The sequence below is a fragment of the Teleopsis dalmanni genome, chromosome 1 (genome assembly GCF_002237135.1).
Source record: "Teleopsis dalmanni isolate 2A chromosome 1, ASM223713v2, whole genome shotgun sequence".
Classification (NCBI taxonomy): Eukaryota; Metazoa; Arthropoda; class Insecta; order Diptera; family Diopsidae; genus Teleopsis; species Teleopsis dalmanni.
This window is the reverse complement of record NC_051846.1, coordinates 200,163,133-200,186,369: the sequence shown is the minus strand read 5'-3', so window position 1 is coordinate 200,186,369 and position 23,237 is coordinate 200,163,133. Positions and strand designations below refer to the sequence as shown.

The following is a 23,237-nucleotide window of genomic DNA, read 5'->3' as shown; positions in this document are numbered from 1 at the left end:
GTAATAAGACTGTTAGTAGAAGAATTAGAGCCGTGAAAATAAATATTGAATATTTAAAACAAAAGATAAATAATGAAGAGTATAGATAGTATGTTGTATGCTGTGCTATGGTCTAAAGACTGGTTATATGATGTAAAGACTGGTATTTTGTTGGAGCTTCTACTATTCGACATACAACAGACTTTCCAAAAAAAATGTGTTATTTATTTTCAACATGGTTAAAGAAAATTTAAAAAACAAGGTATATATATCCTTGGTGTTAACTTGATTCCTTTCAAGAGCTTTCGCTACGTGTATTGAGTTGAGAGCAACTAATTATTCCGATTCTTTTATTTTCAGCCCCTAACCATATGTCAAACTATATCGGTCTGCTGTGGTTTCAGTCTCCGTTTCCCTAGTCAGCATTAACATAGTCTCCAACAAATTTCCAAAAGATCTTCTTCGAGATCAAAGTTCTTAACAAATCTCCACCTAAAATTTGTAAGTATGGTAAATGTCTCATTAGTTTACCAATAACTTTTCTTGATAAATTCATAGCCATGTGCTAAACAATAACTTATGACGCATAAATATGCTTATCCCTAATGTGTAACCATACCTGTTTAGGATTTATATATTTGCCTACCTTTACTACTACCTCACACTACATCACTATTTTCATTTTATACAGTGTTTTATTACCTATTTAAATACTTGCTTTATAGGTTGACTTTCGTTTACAGTCAATCTTAAAATTTATATTTGTTTTGTATATAAATATATTAATTTTTACCTGTATTAAACTCGCCACAAGATAGGATGCAATAAACGGGAAAGTTACTGTCGATGTAGACATATGTATATAGTCAGCTGCAAATATGAATAAGATGTTACCCGGAATTGACATGCCAATAAGTATACGTGCTGTTTTAGCATATGGTACTAAACGAAACAAATAACATAAGTAAAAATTCTCTAAAAGAGCTGTTGAAAAATATAATACCTCCTTTGAAAAGTGCTTTCCATGGCCATTCAAAAATCTTTGTATGTGGTGGTATAATACCAATAATTGAGCTTTGATGTAACATAGTAGAAATTTTACTTGCTTGCACTGAAACCAAATTGCCACCAATTCCATTAATAATAGGTTGAAACACAACGAAACCGTCGAAGATTTCTACAGCAGCATCGAGAACAAGACCACCCAAACTAAAAGAAGTAAATAAAAAACATATACATTTAAATACATATCCATTTATATACATATACATTTATATACATATACATTTATATACATATACAGTTATATACATATACATTTATATACATACACATTTACATACATATCCATTTATATACATATATATTTATATATATATACATGTATATTGTACATGTATGTAAATGATAAGAGCAATAAAATCTATAATTCATTATATATAAATAAATATCTATTTTTAAACATGTTTATATTAATTTTTTTTTTAACAAAAAAATATTTCTATAAAATGTAAAAATAGAAGAGGTAAATATTTGTATTTATATAATATATTTTTTTTAATTATAAATATTTTATATTAAAATTTTTAAAAATAGAAATTTATTAATATATAATGATTTGCAGATTTTATTGTTCTAAGCATTTATTAATAATATTAAATTTATTCTTTATACTTTCCTAATCATTTACAGACAAATAAAAAATCTGAAAATAATTCAATTGCTTTTTAAGTGTGCACTTAAGCTTCGAATTGTTATAAAAACTTTTAATAAAAAAAACTATAAATTCTTATTCAATTTATTGCGGCTTTGGCGAATTATTTTTGAAATTATATTATTATTAATAATTTCGAATATATATTTTTTTTCTATTCGCCACTTCACTAATAACTAAAAATGTATATAATTATTGCAATTTGAGCTCTGAAGTATGCTTGAAATATTTAAACAAATTTTTTTCTAGAAATTATATTATTTTCTAATTTGTTTATTAAACAAAATAGTTCAAGAATTGTGTATGAGTGTCAAGTGTGCAATAAGTGCTCTTTGAACACAAAAACAAAAAAAAAGTTATACCAAACATATATTGAATCTGAAATTTCAGACGCAAATAATTACTTACCCACTAATGCAAAGCGCAGAGAGTACAGGAACCCAGCCATTCTTAAGCACTGGACGCGTATATTTATTCTTCAGAACGACAACAACCCACATAGGTAAAAGCACTAAATAACAAGCAACAATAACGAACGTGATCCATAAATGAGTTGCTGTAAGAGATTCACAAACCAATTAGTTAATAATGACTAATAGTTTATTTATAAAATATATTGTAATAAAACAGATCAGTTTCTAGCTTATAATCATAAGGAGAATATAAATATATGTTGAAAAAAATAAATATTTTTTTAAAATAATATTTTTTTTTATAAAAATAAATCAATATATTCATTATAAAGTATTGAAAATAACAAAATTATAGGATTCATTAAAAAATTAAGTATTATTCAAGTAACATAAAACATTTACTGCCATTTTATAATTTTAATTTAAATATTTTCAAGTTAATATAATTAAATCAAAAGCTTTTTTTTGGTAAAAACTTTAATATTACAAAAACTAATTTAACCTTACTGCGACATAATGATTTTTTAATTAAATAATTTCAATAACTAGATTAACTTAAGATGCATAGAAGATGGTTGCTATAGTAATTGTTGTAGTTGAAACCCAAGGGGACCTTTCGAGTAGAAAACATGAATGGGTTGAATGACGGTCAGTAAGGGAGAAGAGGAAAGGGATTATGTGGATAGGAGTAGGGATAAGGGTGTAGGTGGATACTAATTATCAACTTCAATGCAATGCAATTATGAATCAATTGGGCTCAAATAAGTATGTATATGAAAAGAAATGGGCGATATCATGCGTAGCAGGGCGGTAGTTAGTGCGTATATTGGGAATTAACATATTTAGAGATAACAAATATTATTTAACCCATGGTTATATCTTGATCTCTATTATGAATAGATATTTTTTGCTGCACGAAACACATTGCCACGGTATAGAAGACAATTATCTCTGGTATATACTCGTTCAATGTCTAAGAAAGACATTGACAACAATTATAAGAATAATAAGAATTATAAGATCCAGCGAGAAGAAAATAAAAAGGGAAATAGTAATTAACCTGATTTCCTTAAAGAAGGAAAAGAGATATCTCGGTGATTTGAAACGAGTAGACTGGAAGAGATTTTGAGATACTCATCCTAAGTTGTAGAATTCAGAGATTTTAATAAAAAGAAAAAAATGAAATAATAAATAACAATTTTAATATGAATTCCAGGCTTATTTTTCTTATGGTCAAATAGATATTAAGTATAGGGGTTTAGAAATAATATTAAGTTTATTGACAATATCTAAGAGATATTGCCAAATGTTATAAATAATTTATGATAATATAAAAACAGTTATAAAAAAATACTTACATATATTGTCAAAAAGCAAAGATGCTATGAATGACAGTAAACTAATAGACACAACATCGCCAATAGAAGCTGCTAGCGGTGTTGCTAAATTATCAGGATTAAGTTTAAATTTTTGGGACAATAATATCACAGCCACTAATACAAAATCTGCAAAAATAATATACATTTAAATAAAATATCACAAAAGCAAAAGTATTATGTTAAATGTACAAACCTAAAACAAAGCATGAAGATGTTGCTGTAAACATAGCAGATGCAGTCAGCAACATAACATGCTCAAAATGAAATGCACGTTCCATTGCAGCACCAACGGATATAGCAAACATAGCAACCAAAAATGAAGCAACTATGGATTGCACTTGCACCAATGCAATATTGCCCACAATCATGTGTATAACTTCTTTGCGTGAGGTCATGTTGCCTAAATTGACTTGTGTGGAAAGACGTGAAGCGAGGCACATATCCAAGTTTCCCTTAAGGCCAAGCAAAGCGGGCACCAATATAAATAGTTCACCGACAACTTTGAATACGCGCCATTTCTATAAAATCAAATTAAAAAAAAATTTAAAAATTTTGTAATAATTATTATTTTTTAATGAGATTTAATTTATTATTAGAATTTTAAAAATTATTGCATTGTTATTGTTTTGTCAAGATTTGATAAAAATTGCTCCCTGGACAGGTTACAGTGTTCTATCTTCTTTCTTTCTTCTTTTTTTCCTCTCCAACTCCCAGTAGAGATATAATATACAACATATGATTTCAAATCGACCATTGTGACCATCAAAACTGGCACGTCCGTGTTATCAGGGCATTATCTTGATAACATTTATTTATTGTGTTTTTATTTGGTGTTAGTAATTTAAAGTACTAACGACACTTGATCCTATTTTGGTTATAAAATTTATTAGTATTCTAAACTAAATAAATCATCTAAATGACGCTAAATGCACTATGGGCTATGAAGTTCTAAATTTTAAATTTTTTTTGCAATTAGAATTTAAATTTCTTTTGAATTGTGACTTATTAATCACGTTTAATGCAGGTTGACTTGAGATATTTAGTTTCCAAAGGTGAATTAAAATAAATTATTATATTTAGTATAAATAAAACTTGAGATGTTCAAAATTTATGATGGAATAATTTATCGATAATTACTTAAACAATTTAAAGCTATTTAAAAATAACGTTATGAAATGGAAGATATAGTTAACTAGAAAGACGTACTCATATATATGATTGAAGACTGTAATCTCGGTATAAATAATTACAAATTTATTTTTGTTTATTTATAGGAGGCATTATCATTTATATGGGGATATTAAATATTGATTTGAATTTATTGTTTAAATGATATATTTGATTAGATGGGTAAAACGATAAGGAATGTTGATTTAAGCACTGAATATTTAATGAGATAAGTATATTGTTTATATTAAAAATTAGAGATGATGCTTTAATATGAAAAACTTCAATATTTTTCAATATAATTTTAATTTTTGTATTCTAGATATTATTTTAGAAAATAATTTTCGATGTTATAAGATGGTGAATTCAAATGGCAGCCTATCTTATAGACATCTGCACAAAAGATCTTTCAGGTCGCAGTGCATACACAGCCTATCCACAATAATCTCACAGAAATGATGCAGGTTAGACCCTTAGAGTGAGTGAGCCAAGGCTCACGCGGAATTAATGCTTATTTAAGGAGCGAATACTAAAGAGTGAATACAAACCTTCTGGTCCAGCAAGAGTTGGAATGTGATACAACGACGTGAGTAAATTTTATTTTTTATATTTTACTGATCCACAACTATACAATAATCGTTGAAGGAACCCTTAAACGCCTATCAATGAAGCAATGTTCTGTCAGTACGGCAATTGCATTTTGACAAAATGTGCTTTTTATACTTTTTTTCGTAAGCAAATTTGAAATATTAATAATAAATAAATATGCATATATAATCATTTCGACAGAAACTTAAGGGATTATATGAGAAGCTGTCTGCTACTTTTGAATAATTTATCTAACTTATAATTGCGAGAAATGCTGTCAAACATCATATATAAAGTATTAAATAATAAATTTTTATGTCTTCTTTTCGGTAATATACTCCATAACTGCTCTTTATAGTTATAAGTATATAAATTAAAAAAAACTACAATTAAAACTTACGAGCCTTACAACTCACATCTATGTCAGCAATGTTTAATTTACTATAACCAACATCAAACTAATTATAAAAAACCAACTAAACACTTAATTAATTTTAATCTCGCAATTAATCTAAGAAATTTGAATTGCTAATTATTTTCGTCTAACAGCGTTTTCAGCCTGAACAATAATTTTTAATGAGACTATTGTTAAGTAAAGAATCAAACCTAATCAACTCACATCTGACACAAAAATTATAAATTATTTAATTAATAACAAATTACAAGTTATCTACATTGTTTAATACATAATTATAAATTATTTTATAATTTCTGCGCTTAATTATTCGAAATGACATAAATAAGCGTTTAATCGCATTTATCTAACAAATATTTTATTGTAATTGCTTTCTGTTTGGCGATAATTTAAAATTAATTTTGTAATAAATTATGTGAGTAACTTTATGTAATAAAATACTTAATAAGGTGTAAATTGATGCATAACATTGAAAAAATAATTATGACAAATATTAAAAACAAAATTAATTGGTTTATTAGTTCATTAATATCAGCAAAAATCGTTTGTGGAACCTTGTGTGAAATTAGTTCAAATGATTGCTAAGCTTTTCCTCGCTAGTACATTTTTTTACTTGATTGGGTAATCCGAATGAGGCGACACTGTTTATAGAATAGTCTATTAACATTAAATGATTAAGATAATATCATGTAGCTTTTAATAATGAAATTTATTCTTTATTTGTAACAAATATGTCACCGTCAATAAAAAATTAGGAGTAATTGGCTATGGTATCGTATCTAACACTCTCTCATATTCGCATTATTATATATAACTGCACAACCTACACTGAGTTTTTGGCTGCATCAGGATTTGCCTTCAGTCATCGTTCTTTTTTGCAACTCTTTTCTTACTTCTATGTCTATTGTATCATTGCAAACACTATCTATTATTCATAGCTGTGGTATTTTTCTGCTACGATCTAAATAGTTCCTTACAAGAAATATGTGAGAACCATTATTTGCTCTAATATTGTGTCCGATGAACTTTAAACTTTCGATTTTTATTCTATTACAATATCCGCTATTTGGGTACTAAACTTCAAATCTTTACACTCATACTCTCTTAGAACTTTTCCCTTTATGATTTGTGTTTATAATTAATAAATTACATATATTTTAAAATTTTTAATTTGAAAAAATTTGAAATAGTAAAATTTGAAAAATAAATATCTATATACTAACCTCAACACGCCCCAGTATAATACCAGCACCAATAGTACCAATACCAGCCAAAAAGAATGGTATCGAAACTTGCAATAAAATCGTTGTCCATTTTTCTTGTTTGATGCCGGGTCTATTAAGCGCCATTTTCTCATCCATACTACCGGGTACGCCAGCAATGCTGGTGGAATCGTGTCCTCCACCACCACCACCCCCACCGCCTCCATTGCCCGCTCCTGGATCAGGTTCTGAGGATGCTATGGACGTCGTGATGATTGAGCTTAGTGAACCGGTTGTCGAATGTGGTAAACCGGACACTTTGTCATTGTCGGTGTCTAATTTTAACAAAGAAAAAGAAAAGAAAGAAAAAAAAGGAAAAAGCAAGAATTAAAATTAGTTAATATAAAATTTCATAGAAAAACCACAAATATAAATAATAATGAACATTTAACTTTAGTTTCTCTATATATAATTATTAATATAAAATATTTCTTATTAAAAAAATTTTAAACTGGAATTTGAAAATATATATACTTCCACAAACATATGCAGATACAATATAATACATTAGAAAGAAAAATAAGTAAAAAAGAAAAAAATTTAAGCTGCCTTTGAAAAAAAGAAAAAACAATATAAATTCATTATAAGAAATATGCGCTAATACAGGGTGCAATCAAAAGCAAATTTGAAAACCTACACGAAAAGCAATTCAACCAATCATTAATATATTTAATATACATTTATATTAATTACTTAAACATTTTTAGTACCAATATTAACATTAACATCAGCATAAAATTGAAGATTTACGTATTGCACCCTGTATACGGCAAATTTCAATATATTAATTATATACAAAGCATGCAAGTTTGTGCTGTTTCAAAGTTTTTTGGCATACAAATTTTAAGAAAAAAGAAACAAGTTTAAATAATTTATAAAAAATGATTAATTAAAATTGGTATTTAAGAAAAAAATAAAATTAAAATATTAATAAAAAAATATAGTCATTTATTTTCTAAAAAATTTTGTGAAATAAATTAAATAGTTTGTGTTATTTTTTAGTGTTTTAGTATAAAACGTATGTTTATATTTTTTACACCTGCAAATACATCCCTAATATTAGTTAATATTATTTATTTATATACCCCAAGAAGCATTAAATAATCAATAAAGCAATATTTTTTGTAACCAGCAAAAAACATTAAGGGATACGTTAAAACATTCAAGTCAAGAATTTAAATACTATTGCATCATATATAAAAGTTTTTTAATTTCATAAAACAAAAAATATATAAATTATTTATATATTGTATTGCAGCTATATATGTTAATAATAAAAGCTATATAATTAAAAAAATATGTCTAATTTTTTGTTATTAATTAGAATAAAATTATATTTTTTCATCTTAACTTAAATTAAATATAAGTTAAATTTTAAATAAGAATATAAAAATTATTTCTTCATAAATTATAAATATTTAATCCAATCAATTTTTAATTATTATATTTATATAAATAATTAATAACAATATAAATATATGATTTAAGACAAACTTTTTATTTTCAAAAATCTATTTAAAAAAAATGTATGTCTATGATTAATATGATGATAAATATGATTATTTAATTTCAATTGATTATTTTTTATGTATAAGTAAGTAAAAATAATATTGATATTAATATAATATATAATAAATTTTTATATAATTTACGTTACTACATATGTAATATCATTAAGAAGATAATCAAATCCATATGTCGTAATATCTTTGATAACACTAAACTAATTATTTAATTTGTTATAATAATATTAATAATTAAATATAAATAATTAAAACGTAAATTTCTAATGTTAATTATAAATTTAATAATATATATAATATATTTTTATTGGTAATAATGTCTAACGTTTTATAGGTATTAATTAACTATCATAACGAGAATTGAACCTATGTGTTATAATTGTATAAATAACTATATATAATTATAATAATAATTTAATTATTATTGCAATGTTAATTATTGAGTATAAATAATTATAAAAATAATTTGAAATATTAAAAAATAATATGTATAATTTCATTATACATAACATTATTTGTAATATAAACTTAATTAGGCAATATAATTAATTATTTTATTAAGCAATTATTATTTTAAATTGATATTTATTTTATATTAATATTTGTAAACTAATATAGAAGAGGTAAAATTGCTCTTAAAGTATTTTAGTCATGATTAAGTAAATCACTTGAAAATAACTCATAGAAAAAAATAATATAAAAATTTACATAGTTGACTCAATATTTATGTTTAGTTTTAAAACTATACTTTCGGTGAAGTATTTATTTATTGAACTGATATAAATCATATTTAAGGCCTTACTTGGTTATAACTGTTTCTTTGAAGTAACATAAAATATTTATAAAAATAATATACTTAATGGGAGCTATTATAAACACAAGACATAATATTAATTTTATATTATTGTACCAAATAATATATATTAAAGTGCAATATAAAACTTATGTGCATAGAATAATATAAATTTTAAATAAATTGAATAAATATTATTATTTAAAAATATGTAAAATGTAATAAACTAAACTAATTTATATAAAATAAATATTTATTTAATAAACTGCATTTATAAAAATTTAACAAAATAACTTTTAGAGTAGGGGAGCGGGATATATCTAGCCAAATAACAATTTCAAAAACTTTTTATAACATTAACATTGCAACGAATATTCTGCATGTAAGTACGCAGATCCCTTGAGACACTCACCATTTCCATAAATTGTATATAATTTATATTTATCATCCTGTTCATCTTTTTCGGACAATGGTAATGGTGCCGGCAATGAATGTCGATAGAGTCCGTGTGGTACACCACTACTATTTATATAGGGCAATGTATTGTCTTTATTGTTTATGATTTCGTTGAAATTTAATAATTGTGAGTTTAAATTATTTTTGCTATTCAATTTGTTATTGCTATCATTATTCAGCTGATTTCGTTCGATGTCATTGTTATTATTTAATGTGAACTCAGTTTCATTTGCATTTTCAGTTTTGATTTCAGGTATTCTGATAGTTGTGGATGCAGGTGGTGTAGATGTCGGTGTGGGTGTGGATGTCATGAATGGTGTAGTAGCTGATGTGGGAGTATCAAGAAAACCCTTGTTGTCGAATGCCATTTCATCGGGAAATGCATTCTGCGATTGCTGCAGTTCTTCTTTTTTATTAGGTTGCGACATTATGGAAATCGTTCAAAGTTTTATATATTTTAAATTTAATAGATTTTTTTTTTTTTTTTTTTTTGTTGAAATAAAATTTATATATTGTGTGTATTTTTTGTATAACAAAAATAAAATTGAACTATTTGTATTATTTTTTAAAAATAATTTGCATTGTTTTGTAATAATATTAATTTATTATAAAAATTAAAAATTATTAAATGTTTTATTTACTAAAAATTATTAAATTTTTATTTAAAAATAATGAGTAATCATAAAAATAAATATAAATAGGAATTTTTATGTAATACTTATATGTGCAATTTTTTTTTATAAAACAATAATATTAATATATTGATTAAGAACTAATAATTTCGATACTGGCTTTATGCTTTCATATATTTAAGAAAAACAATTATTGAAACTGTTAAATAATATAAAAATTTGGTTTGTTTTATTGAATAAAAGCAAAAATAATTAATTTACCAATTAATTAACGAATTTGCAAGTGTATAAAAATCTGTATAATTTAAAATTAAATAATTTACATAATTTGCACTAAATTTATTTACAATTAAAATTAAATGAAAAAACATAAAATATCACACAATTTATTGAGTTAATTCTATATATTTTTTTTATGTTTTTGTTTTATTTTTATATTTTTTTTATATTAAAAGCAGCGTTTAGTTTACATTTTTATAATTTGAGTTATGTGCCTACAACGCTTTACTGTTTGGACTTAACAGCGTTAGGACTTAGTCACCGGACCGTTGATATGGCTGTAAAAATAGATGGAAGCAAAAGATGTTGGGGAACAACGTTAGCTAAAAACTACATGTAAAATATTTTTATATATTCTGTTTTCGAAATATTTTTGCAATTAAATCTGTAAATGTTCTGTGTTTAAGTGTTTTCTGTAAATTTTTAAATTAAATAAAATAAAAAATTAAAAGTTATTTAAATAAAAATTAAATGATTATATCCGTAATTGGAACAGTCAAAAATATTGTTTTATTTAACTTATAATATATTAGCTCTTTGTGTTTAATTTATTACAAATAGGAATAATTGTGCTATTTAAATCAACTGCATGATTTTCATAACTTCAGATGCAAAGATACATCTGCAGTGGATAGACAAAATGAAACAAATTATAGTTCAACTTGGGATAAGAAAATTGGGAAAAATTTGTAGAATAAACAGATCGAAGATATAATATAACATAACCCACATTTTGTTTTATATCACTTAGTAGTAAATGGTAGTATTGATAATAATGTTCAGCATAATGTTTTATAACATTATAAAATAACTTAGTTTGTCATTGAAAATCGCTTTAAGTTTAAATAAAATATTAATAAATTTAGTACTGCATACTGCCAACTCTACTATCAAGAAGCTACATGTTGCTCAAAGTCAGGCTCTCCAAAGACCTCAGAATAGACCCGTTCAAAAAATACATAAAGGACAGAGTCCTGAAGTTAGCACTATCTAATCTCAGAGCAGTCACTCTTAGCGAAGAGTCATTATCAGCGAAGATCGTGAGGAATACATAAATTAGTCAAAGAGATGGGAGGGACTTTGTAGAAACCCTCCAGCTAATAAACAGTAAAACTGCTCAGTTGCACTAACTTGGAAAACCTTAACATAATACTGCACATTTTTCTTTGTTGATATTTTCTTTTAAATTCTTAATAGATAAAACTTTATCAAAAATAATTATTTAACTTCTCAGCGAACACGGAATATAAATGTCAATATACTTTCACATATTAGAGGTTTACTTTTCAGATAACTTAATATTTACTTATTTTCATACTTGCGCATATACGCATTCACACATTAGAAAATCAATCAGTACATTTCTAATTTTAAATTACAAATACAATTAAAGATACAATTTTATAGCAAGTAATGACGTTGACTTAAGAATAAGAAAACGTGTTTAATGTAAAAATAATATTTGTAAATATATGCAAAATTAATGACGGCATACTCAGAGTATAATATGTATATACTTATTATTGTATTTAACTTATTAGGTGAATAAACTGACATTTATTTATTTATTTTTTTTTTTGGTTTTAATGAATTAATATGAATTAATTCATATACGACATATACGATTTACATTAGGGAAACCGCAAAAATGTAAAAAAAAACAACTCTCGGAAGTATAATATATGCAAAAATAACATATATGTCAGTATATTAACTTGAAGTTAATATTTTATTTACATAAAAAAATAACTGAATGTAATTAAAAATTCAAAATTTGCACACTGACAGACTTACTGTATGTAGATTGGGTTAAGTCAATAGCTTTGATATGTATGTTAAAAAAATCTTATAATTCATTAAAAGATTAGAGCTCAAAACCTATGCTGGCAACAGCTGAAAGCGTGACTCATCTAAAGTTGTATGAATTTGTTAATTATATTAAACAAAAAAGGCTGAACTTGATAGATTTAATAGATAAAAATCATTAACATTTTTAAAATTTAAAATCTTTTAATATATCTAAATATAGACTGTTATATTTAGTTAAAAAAATGTACTATTAATATTTTTAAAATATTTGTATATGAAAAAAATGTTACTGCTCTGTGCGATTCGACACCAAAGCCTAGATCCGCAAAATTTATAATACTTATGTCCACACGCCACTTAGAGAGGCAAGTTTTATTCATATTTTATGAATAATAAAATTCAACAAAAAAAAAACATAACGAAATAAATTATTTTAAAAGTTCGCAAGTTCGCTGCCGAAACCAATGAATTAGCAAGTAACAAATTTTTATTGTTTTAAAAGATATACATAAAAAATTCATAAAAAACTGGTTGCGGTTAAAAAAGCGATTCTGCAATAAAAACTTCAAGCATTTCATTATTTGAAGTTTTTAAAGAACTTTAAAATTGTTACAAAATAAATTTCTCAAGCTTCTAAAATATAAAATATAAAATTTATGAAGAAAATGCTCGAAAAGTTACTTATACGACACGTTGAACAAGAAAACTATAATAATGAATTGCTTAATGCTTAATAATTTAATAAATAAATAAATTTGAAATATCAAAGTGAATACTTTATTTAGAGGAATGCCTCATATTAAAAATAAAAAATAGCAGTTAGAGATAGGATACACATTTATATCACATTTTTTTTATGGGACAATGACGTCAGAGCTCACAATTTAAAACTTTTCCATTTATTCATAAACTTTTAAAGACAACAAAAATTATATTATTTTATTAATATAATTTTATTGAATATATATCTCACATAACCGACAACATACTATTTTACTAAGCTGCATACCCAAAACAATTCTAATAAATTATCTAATAATGCAAAAAAAAAAGGTTACAACAATCAAGGATTTTCTTAAGTTAAACTTTCAATATTATATGTATATAATTTCAATATGCATATCTTATTTTTTTTTTTGTACTATACAGCTTATATACATAGTATATAAGAATATCTGTTGTACTTCAATTGACTATAGTAAAAATTTACTGCATCGAAGTTTGCGTTCTTAAAGTACTTAAAAAAATTTTCAAGCCCATCGCTTTGACATTCAAGGAAAGTTTACACAATGATTGCGTGCAATTGACAATTTTATAGATTAAATAATAAACAATAAAAAGTACAATACTAAAAAAAAGTTTTTCTCTTAAAATGACTTGTATTTATTTTAAGGTAACATTGTTATTAAAGATTAAAGATATTTATTTGTAGATTAAAAGCCTTGGGAGAATTGATAATAAAAAGTATTGTAATTAAAACAATAAAAATAAATAAGCATGGAAGCTTAAAGTTTTTTAATTATAAATAAATATAAGAAAGTTTTTAAAGAACTCAATGCATTGTTAACTGCTGTTAGCATAATCAAATGTTTATTTAAATATTATTCTAAAACGCAGATGTGACTGGCTATATATTATATTATTTATTCATTATACCAGTATTAAAATTGGTTAGTACTATATATAGATATAATATAGTAGTACTAATAAATTGTAATAAGAAATAATAAATAAAATGATAAATTAAGTTAATATAGACATTATGACTTAGTGTAGACCAGGGCTGTCCAAAGCACGACCCACAACATGTTTTTAATCTACCACAAGTACCAAATATTGAATTTAAATTGATAAATTAATAAAATTATTAAATTTTAAGATTATAATTGTATTTTTATTTTTATTGAAAACAACTATGAACGCATGTTTTTGTTACTGCGGCCCTCTGTTTTGTATTGGTCCGCGATCGCATCTGGTCTGAACAGCCTTGGTGTAGACAAAGCCAGTTTTATAAATTATATAAGCGTCCATTATTAGCAACATGTTCAGAATGCAATCTACGGAAAAATCTTTGACACACTACGGACTTACATATAATATACAGTATATCTCTATAATCTTGAAAAAGTTTCTTTTTCTTTTTCTTGTTTACTTATCAATATGTAAAGATAGCAAAATTAGACATAATATATCCTTAACATCATCTGAAATAACTACAAGGACAGCATATGGAGTTCTAGTCAAAACAACGGTTAGTATAGTTGCCCTTCTCCCCTATAGTTATAATAAGATATCCTCCTTTAGCAGAACAGAGTTGAGGTTACTAGTGGGATATCTAACGGGTCACCATGGGCTACGTTACCACCTCAACAAAATGGGCCTATCCGAAGAGATAGATTGTAGACTCTGCTTGGAGGCAGAGGAGAAAACCCAGCCCAGCTTTGATCTGGGCCAGGAGGAGATCACTGGGTCGGGAATTGCTAGCACCTTCCGACATTAGGAGGTTCTCAACAACCGACATTTTGGCCTTCATTCGAAAGGCGGAATGTCTTTTGTTCAGTTAGGGTCTGTTGTAGCACAAAAGATCAATCATTGTCGCGGTGCTCTGCTCAAATGGGAGCTAGTACCTTGTTCTTTCTTATTCTTATTCTTCTAGTTGCCCTTGCCATGGCAATTTTAGAGCATCACAATGGATAATAAATATTACCAAAGGACATTAGCACAACAACAAATACATTGTAAAACTGGTTTAATCTATCTTAGTATGTAATTTGTTGCTTTTCTAAATGAAATTGTTTATAACATTCATCGTCTTAACCTAACTGAACCTACGGTTTGTTTCCTGTTATCGGTGCATAAAGTAAAATTTAAAAATGTATTTCTTTATTAAAACAAAAAACTCAGATTCACTTATATATATTTCTTATATTATAAGAATCTTGTATTTTTTCATATTACAATATTATTCATTGCATTTTGAAACAATAATTTATTTAATGATAATAAAAAATATCTCATTTTTGTATAAACTTCATGAAATGAAAACTCAACTTATGTATTAAATAACTTGTCTTTAACTTAACGTATTCAATATTTTTGACTTAGTTATTATTTTTTTATTTTTTTTTATATTTACGTGTCTTCACTGAAATGAACGTTCATGCAAATTGATGGATTACTTGAGTGTCTTTTGCGTCATAGTCAGTGAAATTTTTCATTGCAGACTGTTCCTTATGATTACTGAAAGTACTTTGATAGTAAGAAAGTGTGCTTAAATCATATTTAAAAAAAATTATACAGGAAACGAAATAACTTCCTATTAGCAGAATTATGGCTTTTAAGGTATTTTCTTATATTAAGACTGCAAAGTCTGAATTTACGTTTGGGTTGGTTTTTGTTTTTTATACGATAATCTTAAACACAAAAAAATTACAAAGAAAATAATAAAAAAGGTTTATTGATGTCTGTCATAACATTGAATTATAAATTTTTTATTGAAGTCTGTAAGCAATCTTCAAAAAATTTTATGTTATTTGTACAGATTACAGTTATATCTTTATGACATTGCAAATATGAGGAAATTTTTCATAAAAAAGAAAATATAAACAAATTTAAAGTATTCTTTTAATTGTACACCTATATCATTATTTCTTAAAATATTTGTTTGAAAACATATATTTTAAAAAGGATATAATAAATTTTCAACAATTAAATACATTGTAGAAAATATTTTTAGATTTGCAGTAAGAAAGAAAAGCAAATACTCATTTGAACAAACTTTTTTTTTATAGAAAGAACAACAACTGTGACTGAAGTTGAGTAGAAATTTGTCAAAAATATTAAAAATTTATTTTATATATAAAAATATTCTAAAAATATAATAAATATTTAAAGAAATTAATTAACTTCAATCATTTTAAATAATTAAACAGAAAGGAAACTTGTATAAACATCTTAGAATTGAATAATACTGGTTTTAAAAAGTATAAATAAATCTAACATATGTAATTTTATCATTAGTCACATTTTTAACGAAAAAGATATTCAATAATTAACTGCTGAAGGAATATTATAATTAGTAAAAAATTTAATAGTATTACAAAGATTTTATATGATTGTCAAAATATAGCTTAAGGCTCTTAAATATGAATAAAACTGAGTTAGGTTATTTTATTCTTTAAAGTTCAATAACTTTAGTTTTAAATGCAACACATATTGTTATAATTATAAACGCAAACAAAATCAATCACACAATCTCTACGAAGTGTGAACAATAGGACCAGATCAGATATTCGCCAAGGACACAACACTAAACAGGACACAACACAACACTAACATTACTGAAAAAGAGGAAGGCAAAGGACTAAAATAATGTTAGGCTAGTCCTACTTTTATGTTATAGTTATTATTATTATTATTTTGAAAAAGAGATAGCGCAATGCGACCTATAAGATCTATTGTGCCCTTTAGACGGATTACCATATAAGCTATTAAATAAAATCCATATGATAACCACTGGAGAGGAAAAATTAGCATAGAACTTATATTTATATATTAATATAAATAAAAAGACATTTTCACTTCATTTTTGTATAAATTTCGCTTGAAATCAATTCTAGAGACCATATGCTAACATACTTAGAAATTAATGTCAGACAAAAGAATCTAAAGAAAATATGGTTTTGATAGTCAAGAAATTAAATGTTTGATACTAGGAACTGAAAGAAGCAGATGAAAATATTATGAATTAAGCAGTTTTGTGTTTTATTTGATAATTCGTATCATGTCAATACAATACACGATAAAAAAAAAGAAAAAATTATATAGCATATATAGGCATTACAGTTTTCTAAGTACATTGGCATTAGATTGCTTAGTACATAGCAATCAATAAAATACCTAAGCAAGTATATTACAAATAGCATTTGTCATATTGTTTACTGTATGAAGACCGGAATATATGAAGTATAGTTTCTTTGTAATAATAAATACCACAAAGAAGGAAACAGATAATTAAATAATCATGTTTTTATTATTTGATAAAGCGGCAGGTAATAAATTTTGTAATCATTATTAAATAAGTCATATAAAATTCTACAAACAAAATAAATAAAAGAACTAATAAGACTACTTAAATGTATTTCCTATAAGTGAGTGGCTTCCTGATATTGCCACCATGTTTTTAAATTGCATAATTTATCACAATCTGAAAATTATATTCTAATTTAAATATACCATATAACTGCTTGTAGAATAATAATATTAAGATCAATTTTTGTAATAAATTTACATATCATTTAAACTTAAGTTGCCGTATATATCTGTATATCTGACGTCATCAATAAACGACATTATAATTACCATAAAGTCGATATTTGTCTACCTTTTTTTAAACAATTAAAAGTTGTAAAATATGTATATTATATACTCGTATACGTGCATATATAAAACTGAAAACTGAATAAAAATTGAAAAAATGTACTTAATTAAAACAAAAAGGTATACGACGACTATCATAAAATTAAGTAATTCAAGTTCAGTGTCGCATCAAAGGTAAATGGAAAAAAGTAACTTTATCATTATATTTTTTTTATTTTTATTACTTCATTATTACTTTTGATTGTTGTTGCTGTTGTTGTTTTAAATTATTTATTTTTGAATTTTACTTTTGTTTAATTTTCTTTAATTAAAGCTTGGCAATTGCCGCAATCAACCTGCAACTTTACAGATACTTTTTTTTTCTTTGAGTCGTTTAGGTTTTTGTAGCATTTGTTTTGATCGTGAATTTATGTTTGTTTGCTTTTTCTTAAATCAATTTTTTTTTTTATATTTTTTTTGAGATTTGATTTCAAGATACACATGAAATATAGTAATTATATGAACTAAAAACTTGCAGTTTGAAACTTGATTTTGAGCCAAAAAACAATCTCAGTAACAATTACAAGAAGATAAAAAAACGATAAGTGCGAAAAAATCGACCCATTTATTCATTTACTTGCAACGCTCTTATTTTCGGTGGCCAAATGCGGAACACTTCCACTTTAATTAGTTTTGGCAAAAAATTTATTGGGGTTTGCGGTTTAATTGTAATTATTCAACGTTTGATTTCTGGTTTTATACAAATTTTATGCTTTTGTTTGGGATTTCTATTGCCAAGCTCAACTGAAGTCTCATAGTTTCATTATTTCATTAATTGTCTCGAATTGTGCGCTACTGTTTCCAACTTTTTATCTTTATATGCTCTGGTCGCTCGTGGGTTGTTGTTTGTTTTTTCTGTGTGATTCTATTTTAAAATTGCAAAATTTATTTACTGATTTAATTCTTTGAAGTAGTTGAATGGATTATTGAATTTGATTAGATAAATTCACTATTAAACGTTTCACTTTTATTAGTTAGTAATAATAATGCATTAAGAATCGTTTGGAATTGAACATTTCTATGGGAGAACACACGGCTTTTGAAAGCGTGTTTAGGTTATAATTATCAAGATTACACAAATGGCACCTATAATTTAAAAATTAAGTTGAATAGATCATTACGCTTTTCGAGTGCAACTTTTCCTAATAAAATTTTTCTATTTTGAGCTTAGGAATTCCAACTTTACTATTCATGACAGTATAAATTTTACATGAAATCATCATTATAGCGAACACATTAAAAAACCTGCCATAATATATGAAATTTCCTAACTATGGAAATGGTGTTAAAAACCCTTGATACCGCGAAACATATGTCATAACATTAATAAATATAAAAATAATGTTAAAAACCCTTGTTACCGCGAAACATATGTCATAACATTAATAAATATAAAAATATTTATATTTGTTTTATGTTTGAAATTATTTCTTTACTTATTCTTAACTTATAGAATTATTTATTTCCACTTTATATTATTAAAATTAATATAAACAAAAAAAGAAAATATAATTAGATAAACAATTATTTATATAATCTAATAACGATAAGTAATGACTAAAAAAAATTAAAATACTATATATAAGAAAAAAGAAAATTAAGAAAATGGAAAATAAATTATCTATATGACTACCCCAGACCACTTTTAATTGTACTAGTTCAAAATCATTTGAACAAACAAATTTGAGAAATTCTACTACACTCTCCATATGCGCTTATGCGTAATGTTGGATGAGTAATGCGCTAAGCGAGTAAATAGTACTGCAATGTTGGATGAGTTGAAGAATAGTACTTTACCGGATTGTTTCTTTAGATGAGAAATCGTATATTGTTTGAAATGTGTGCAAAAATTTTAGTTTTTGATGAAAAATATTTTGCATAATGAATGTTTTTTTTTACAAAAAAGTACTTTACAAAAAATACCAGATATATGCACATTCAATGAATTTTATTGAAGTAATTTTTTTTGAAGAAATGGACATCGAAACTTTTTACTGAAAGCCATATGAAGAGCTAATAAATTTATAAAGTAGAGTTGATCCTGAACAAGTAAGTTCTAAATACATTCAGTGAAAAGAGATGTATATGTAGTTATTTAGAAAGTAATTTCCTATCATAACTTAAGATTTTATGCACATGTTCAACTTATATAAACTTATTAAAAAAGGTCTATTTTATAAAATAATTTAAGTATGATTTCTTAGGTTTCCATTGATATCTACATCTATCTACATTTATCTAATATATTTGTGATAGAGATCAGAAAGGACTAATTTTTTATGAACAGAATTGGAGATACAATGTGAACTACTAACACTACGTTAGCAATGTTACGATAATGTGAGAAAATGCAACGATGAAACAGAACTGAAGAAGGTAACATGTCAGACAGATTGCATATGGGATTGTATTATTAAAGTAAACATGTTTTTTTTATTTTATTTAACATAGCAGATATTCACATAAACTTAAAGACAGTTTCTTAATAATATTTAATTCACTAGAAGAATAATAAAATGCACAAAAACTAATAAATGTATTGAATTCGAAGATCTTTTATAGTTTTAAATATTTAGTTGCGATAAGTGTCATATAATAAAGTTTGTATAAATGATGAGAATACATATGATGTAAACGTTTATATATATGTATATGAATTTATTACTATATTTATTGCTATGTATTTTCACTTAAATTGTAGTCTAGATATACTTAAACTGTTTCTATCTCATTAAACAATTTATTATTTTGTTAAAATAAAAAACAAATAAAACTGGTATGCAAATAATTGCAAACAATTTAAACACTAAAAATCAGTGTATTTTTTTATTGATACAATCTCAATTTAAATTACTCTAATTACTTTATGTGAAATAAATTTTTTTTATACGACTGACTATAAAATTAAATTAATTTATATACATATATGTTCATTTTAATCCATTACTTATGTTGATTTTTTTATGTACTTTAAAACAATGTACACTTTTAATGATTAACGCGTGTCAGCAAAAATTTAGGTACTAAATACTCGTAAATAAATTCAAATTTATGTGTTTTTATAAATTCAAATTAGAAATTTATTAAATAAGTAAAAATAAATAAATTTTAAAAGATATATTTTTAATTTATTAGGGTTTTGTAGTTATTTATTGTTCTATTGTTTAAATATTTGTTTTTAATAGAAAAACAAAATATATAATTGTTGTGTTTAATTTAACGTATCATTTAAATATTACTGATGAAATTGAAACCCTAAAATTTTCCTTTATCGAAAAAATGGAGCTGACACATAAATTAATTATTTAAACAGCCTAATTGTTACTAAATTATACTAGTAATGAATTAATGAATTAAATTAAAACATAAGCAAAATTAAAATATGTTATACTCAAACAATCCACAGTAAAATAATATTTCAATTATATTTTAATACTAAAATTTCTATAGACTGGAAAAAACTACTTATATCAATAAATCATTTGATTTGACGCATTTTTTCACACTAACAGCAAATATTTGCATTTATAATTTACAGCCAACACACTGGCCATGTTATTAACAGCGGAAAACGCTGCTGTAGCATTAAACTGTAAACTTTGAATGTGTAGACATTTCAATTAAAGTTAAATGTAAATTGTAATTTATTGTAGTTTAAGCGTTTAAATGCTTTATTTAAAACAAAAAAAATAAAGAAGAAAAAAACTGAATGGTTCTTATAATGTATGTAGCTTTAATTTTAATAATTAAATTGAATTATACATTTTAAATAACAAATTGTTAGCAGTATTATGCACGAGAGTATGATAGGCACTTAAACCATTTGATTTTGTTTGCACAAAATATATACAAATGTATATAACAATATTTACATATGAATCAATTTAGCAGGTGTAAATAAATTTTAATACCAAATGTTTGTTTTTATTTATCAAATACTAACAATTGAGATTCCATTGACTGTTAAATTAGTGAAGTGTAAATATTTATCGCTAATTTTTTTGTTACCGTGCAGAAATTTTTAAATATTGTCTCTTACGTTGGCACAAAAATTATAAAATATATTAATTTTCAATTAAGTATGGAATTTTTTTGAGATAATATTATAGAAAATTTCATTCATTTTGCAAGTGATAACATACGAATACGAAATAGTTTTTAAGTTAATGTGTACATATGATGTCTGCTAAATAACTGTGGAAAATATTAATTCTTTTAATTGTTTATTAAGCTTACGTTGAAGAGCTGAAAAAAATGATTAAATTAGAACTGATTTTTACTAGTAAATAGTAGAAAAAGATGTTTATGTAGATAGTTTGTTGTTTAAATCACGCATGTTATATTCAACACTTATAAATACTAAATAATTTTACAGATCTGTTTTATCCTATATCTTCAATCCAAACCATCTGTGTGTTATATACTAAAAATATATATAAAGCACATAAATTTTAATATTTTAATTAAAAATTATGCAAATCTTTTTGCTTAGTCAAAGCTTGATTATGTTTATAAATTTAAAAATTTATTATTTATAAGAGTAAATTATTTTTTACAATTATTTTATTACAAATTAACGTTCTTCTGTGCAAATTTTGAGTTAAAAGAAAAAATATCTATGTCATTTCACACATTTTACTGATGCTTGAGGCAATGCTTTATTAGAGGTAAATAAACAAAATGTGATTATATGTCGAATACCTTTTGGTTCATATCTACAAATAATTTTGTCTGATTTTATTTTTTGAAAAAAGGTATTGTGACAAATTTTACAATATAACAAAAAAAAGGTGTTAAGTATAAGCTTCTTACGTCATTAACAAGTCATTATTTAGTTTTTATTTATTTACTTAAATGTTTGCTTTACTTAATTAAGATTTTCTCTACAATCAATTGTCATATGTATTTTTTTTAAATTTTGTTTTATTATTGCTTAACTTAGAAAAGCATAAATCAGTGTATAGTAGTAAAATTACCGTAATCAATTTTTATTTATTTATTTTATTTAAGTTATGTGAATATTTATACATTTCATTTATGTCAATTTTAAGTAATGGATTTTTTTTTTTATTATTTTTTTTTGAAATATATTGTAACATTAGATTATAAATCGTAACAGTAATTTTAACTTAGATATTTCTGTTATAATAATTTGTTATCGGGCTAATTGGTCAAATTTAAATAGAAATAAAAAAGACACTAATTTATTATTTATATTTAAAAATCGTTTATACTTTATTAAAAATAATTCTTCCGATATTTCGACTATCTTCGACAGTCATCTTCAGGGAAAACTAAACATATGGCCTTTCCAACAATACCTTAAATAAACAAAAATAATACAATGTAATATAATAGCTTTAAACCCTTTAAATTGTTATGCAAATAAGAATTTGACTATTAAATCAAA

At 24.6% G+C, this 23,237-nt stretch overlaps 2 protein-coding genes across 4 annotated transcripts in view; both read right to left on the bottom strand.

The window, feature by feature from the left end:
- LOC119671269 (zinc finger CCCH domain-containing protein 13-like) overlaps nt 1–23,237 on the bottom strand; it is a 379,289-nt gene that overhangs the window by 253,822 nt on the left and 102,230 nt on the right. The window lies entirely within an intron of this gene.
- LOC119671271 (solute carrier family 41 member 2) overlaps nt 1–23,237 on the bottom strand; it is a 57,583-nt gene that overhangs the window by 926 nt on the left and 33,420 nt on the right. For 2 of the 3 annotated variants that reach the window (XM_038081829.1, XM_038081828.1), the window contains exons 2-7: nt 6,879–7,192; nt 3,679–4,003; nt 3,465–3,611; nt 2,102–2,249; nt 983–1,188; nt 773–921 (exon numbers count right to left, since the gene is read on the bottom strand). In XM_038081829.1, the coding sequence (XP_037937757.1) occupies nt 773–921; nt 983–1,188; nt 2,102–2,249; nt 3,465–3,611; nt 3,679–4,003; nt 6,879–7,192 (1,289 nt within the window). Of the gene's footprint in view, nt 1–772; nt 922–982; nt 1,189–2,101; nt 2,250–3,464; nt 3,612–3,678; nt 4,004–6,878; nt 7,193–9,645; nt 10,184–23,237 lie in introns of those variants that run through there. The other variant, XM_038081827.1, reaches the window with a different exon arrangement.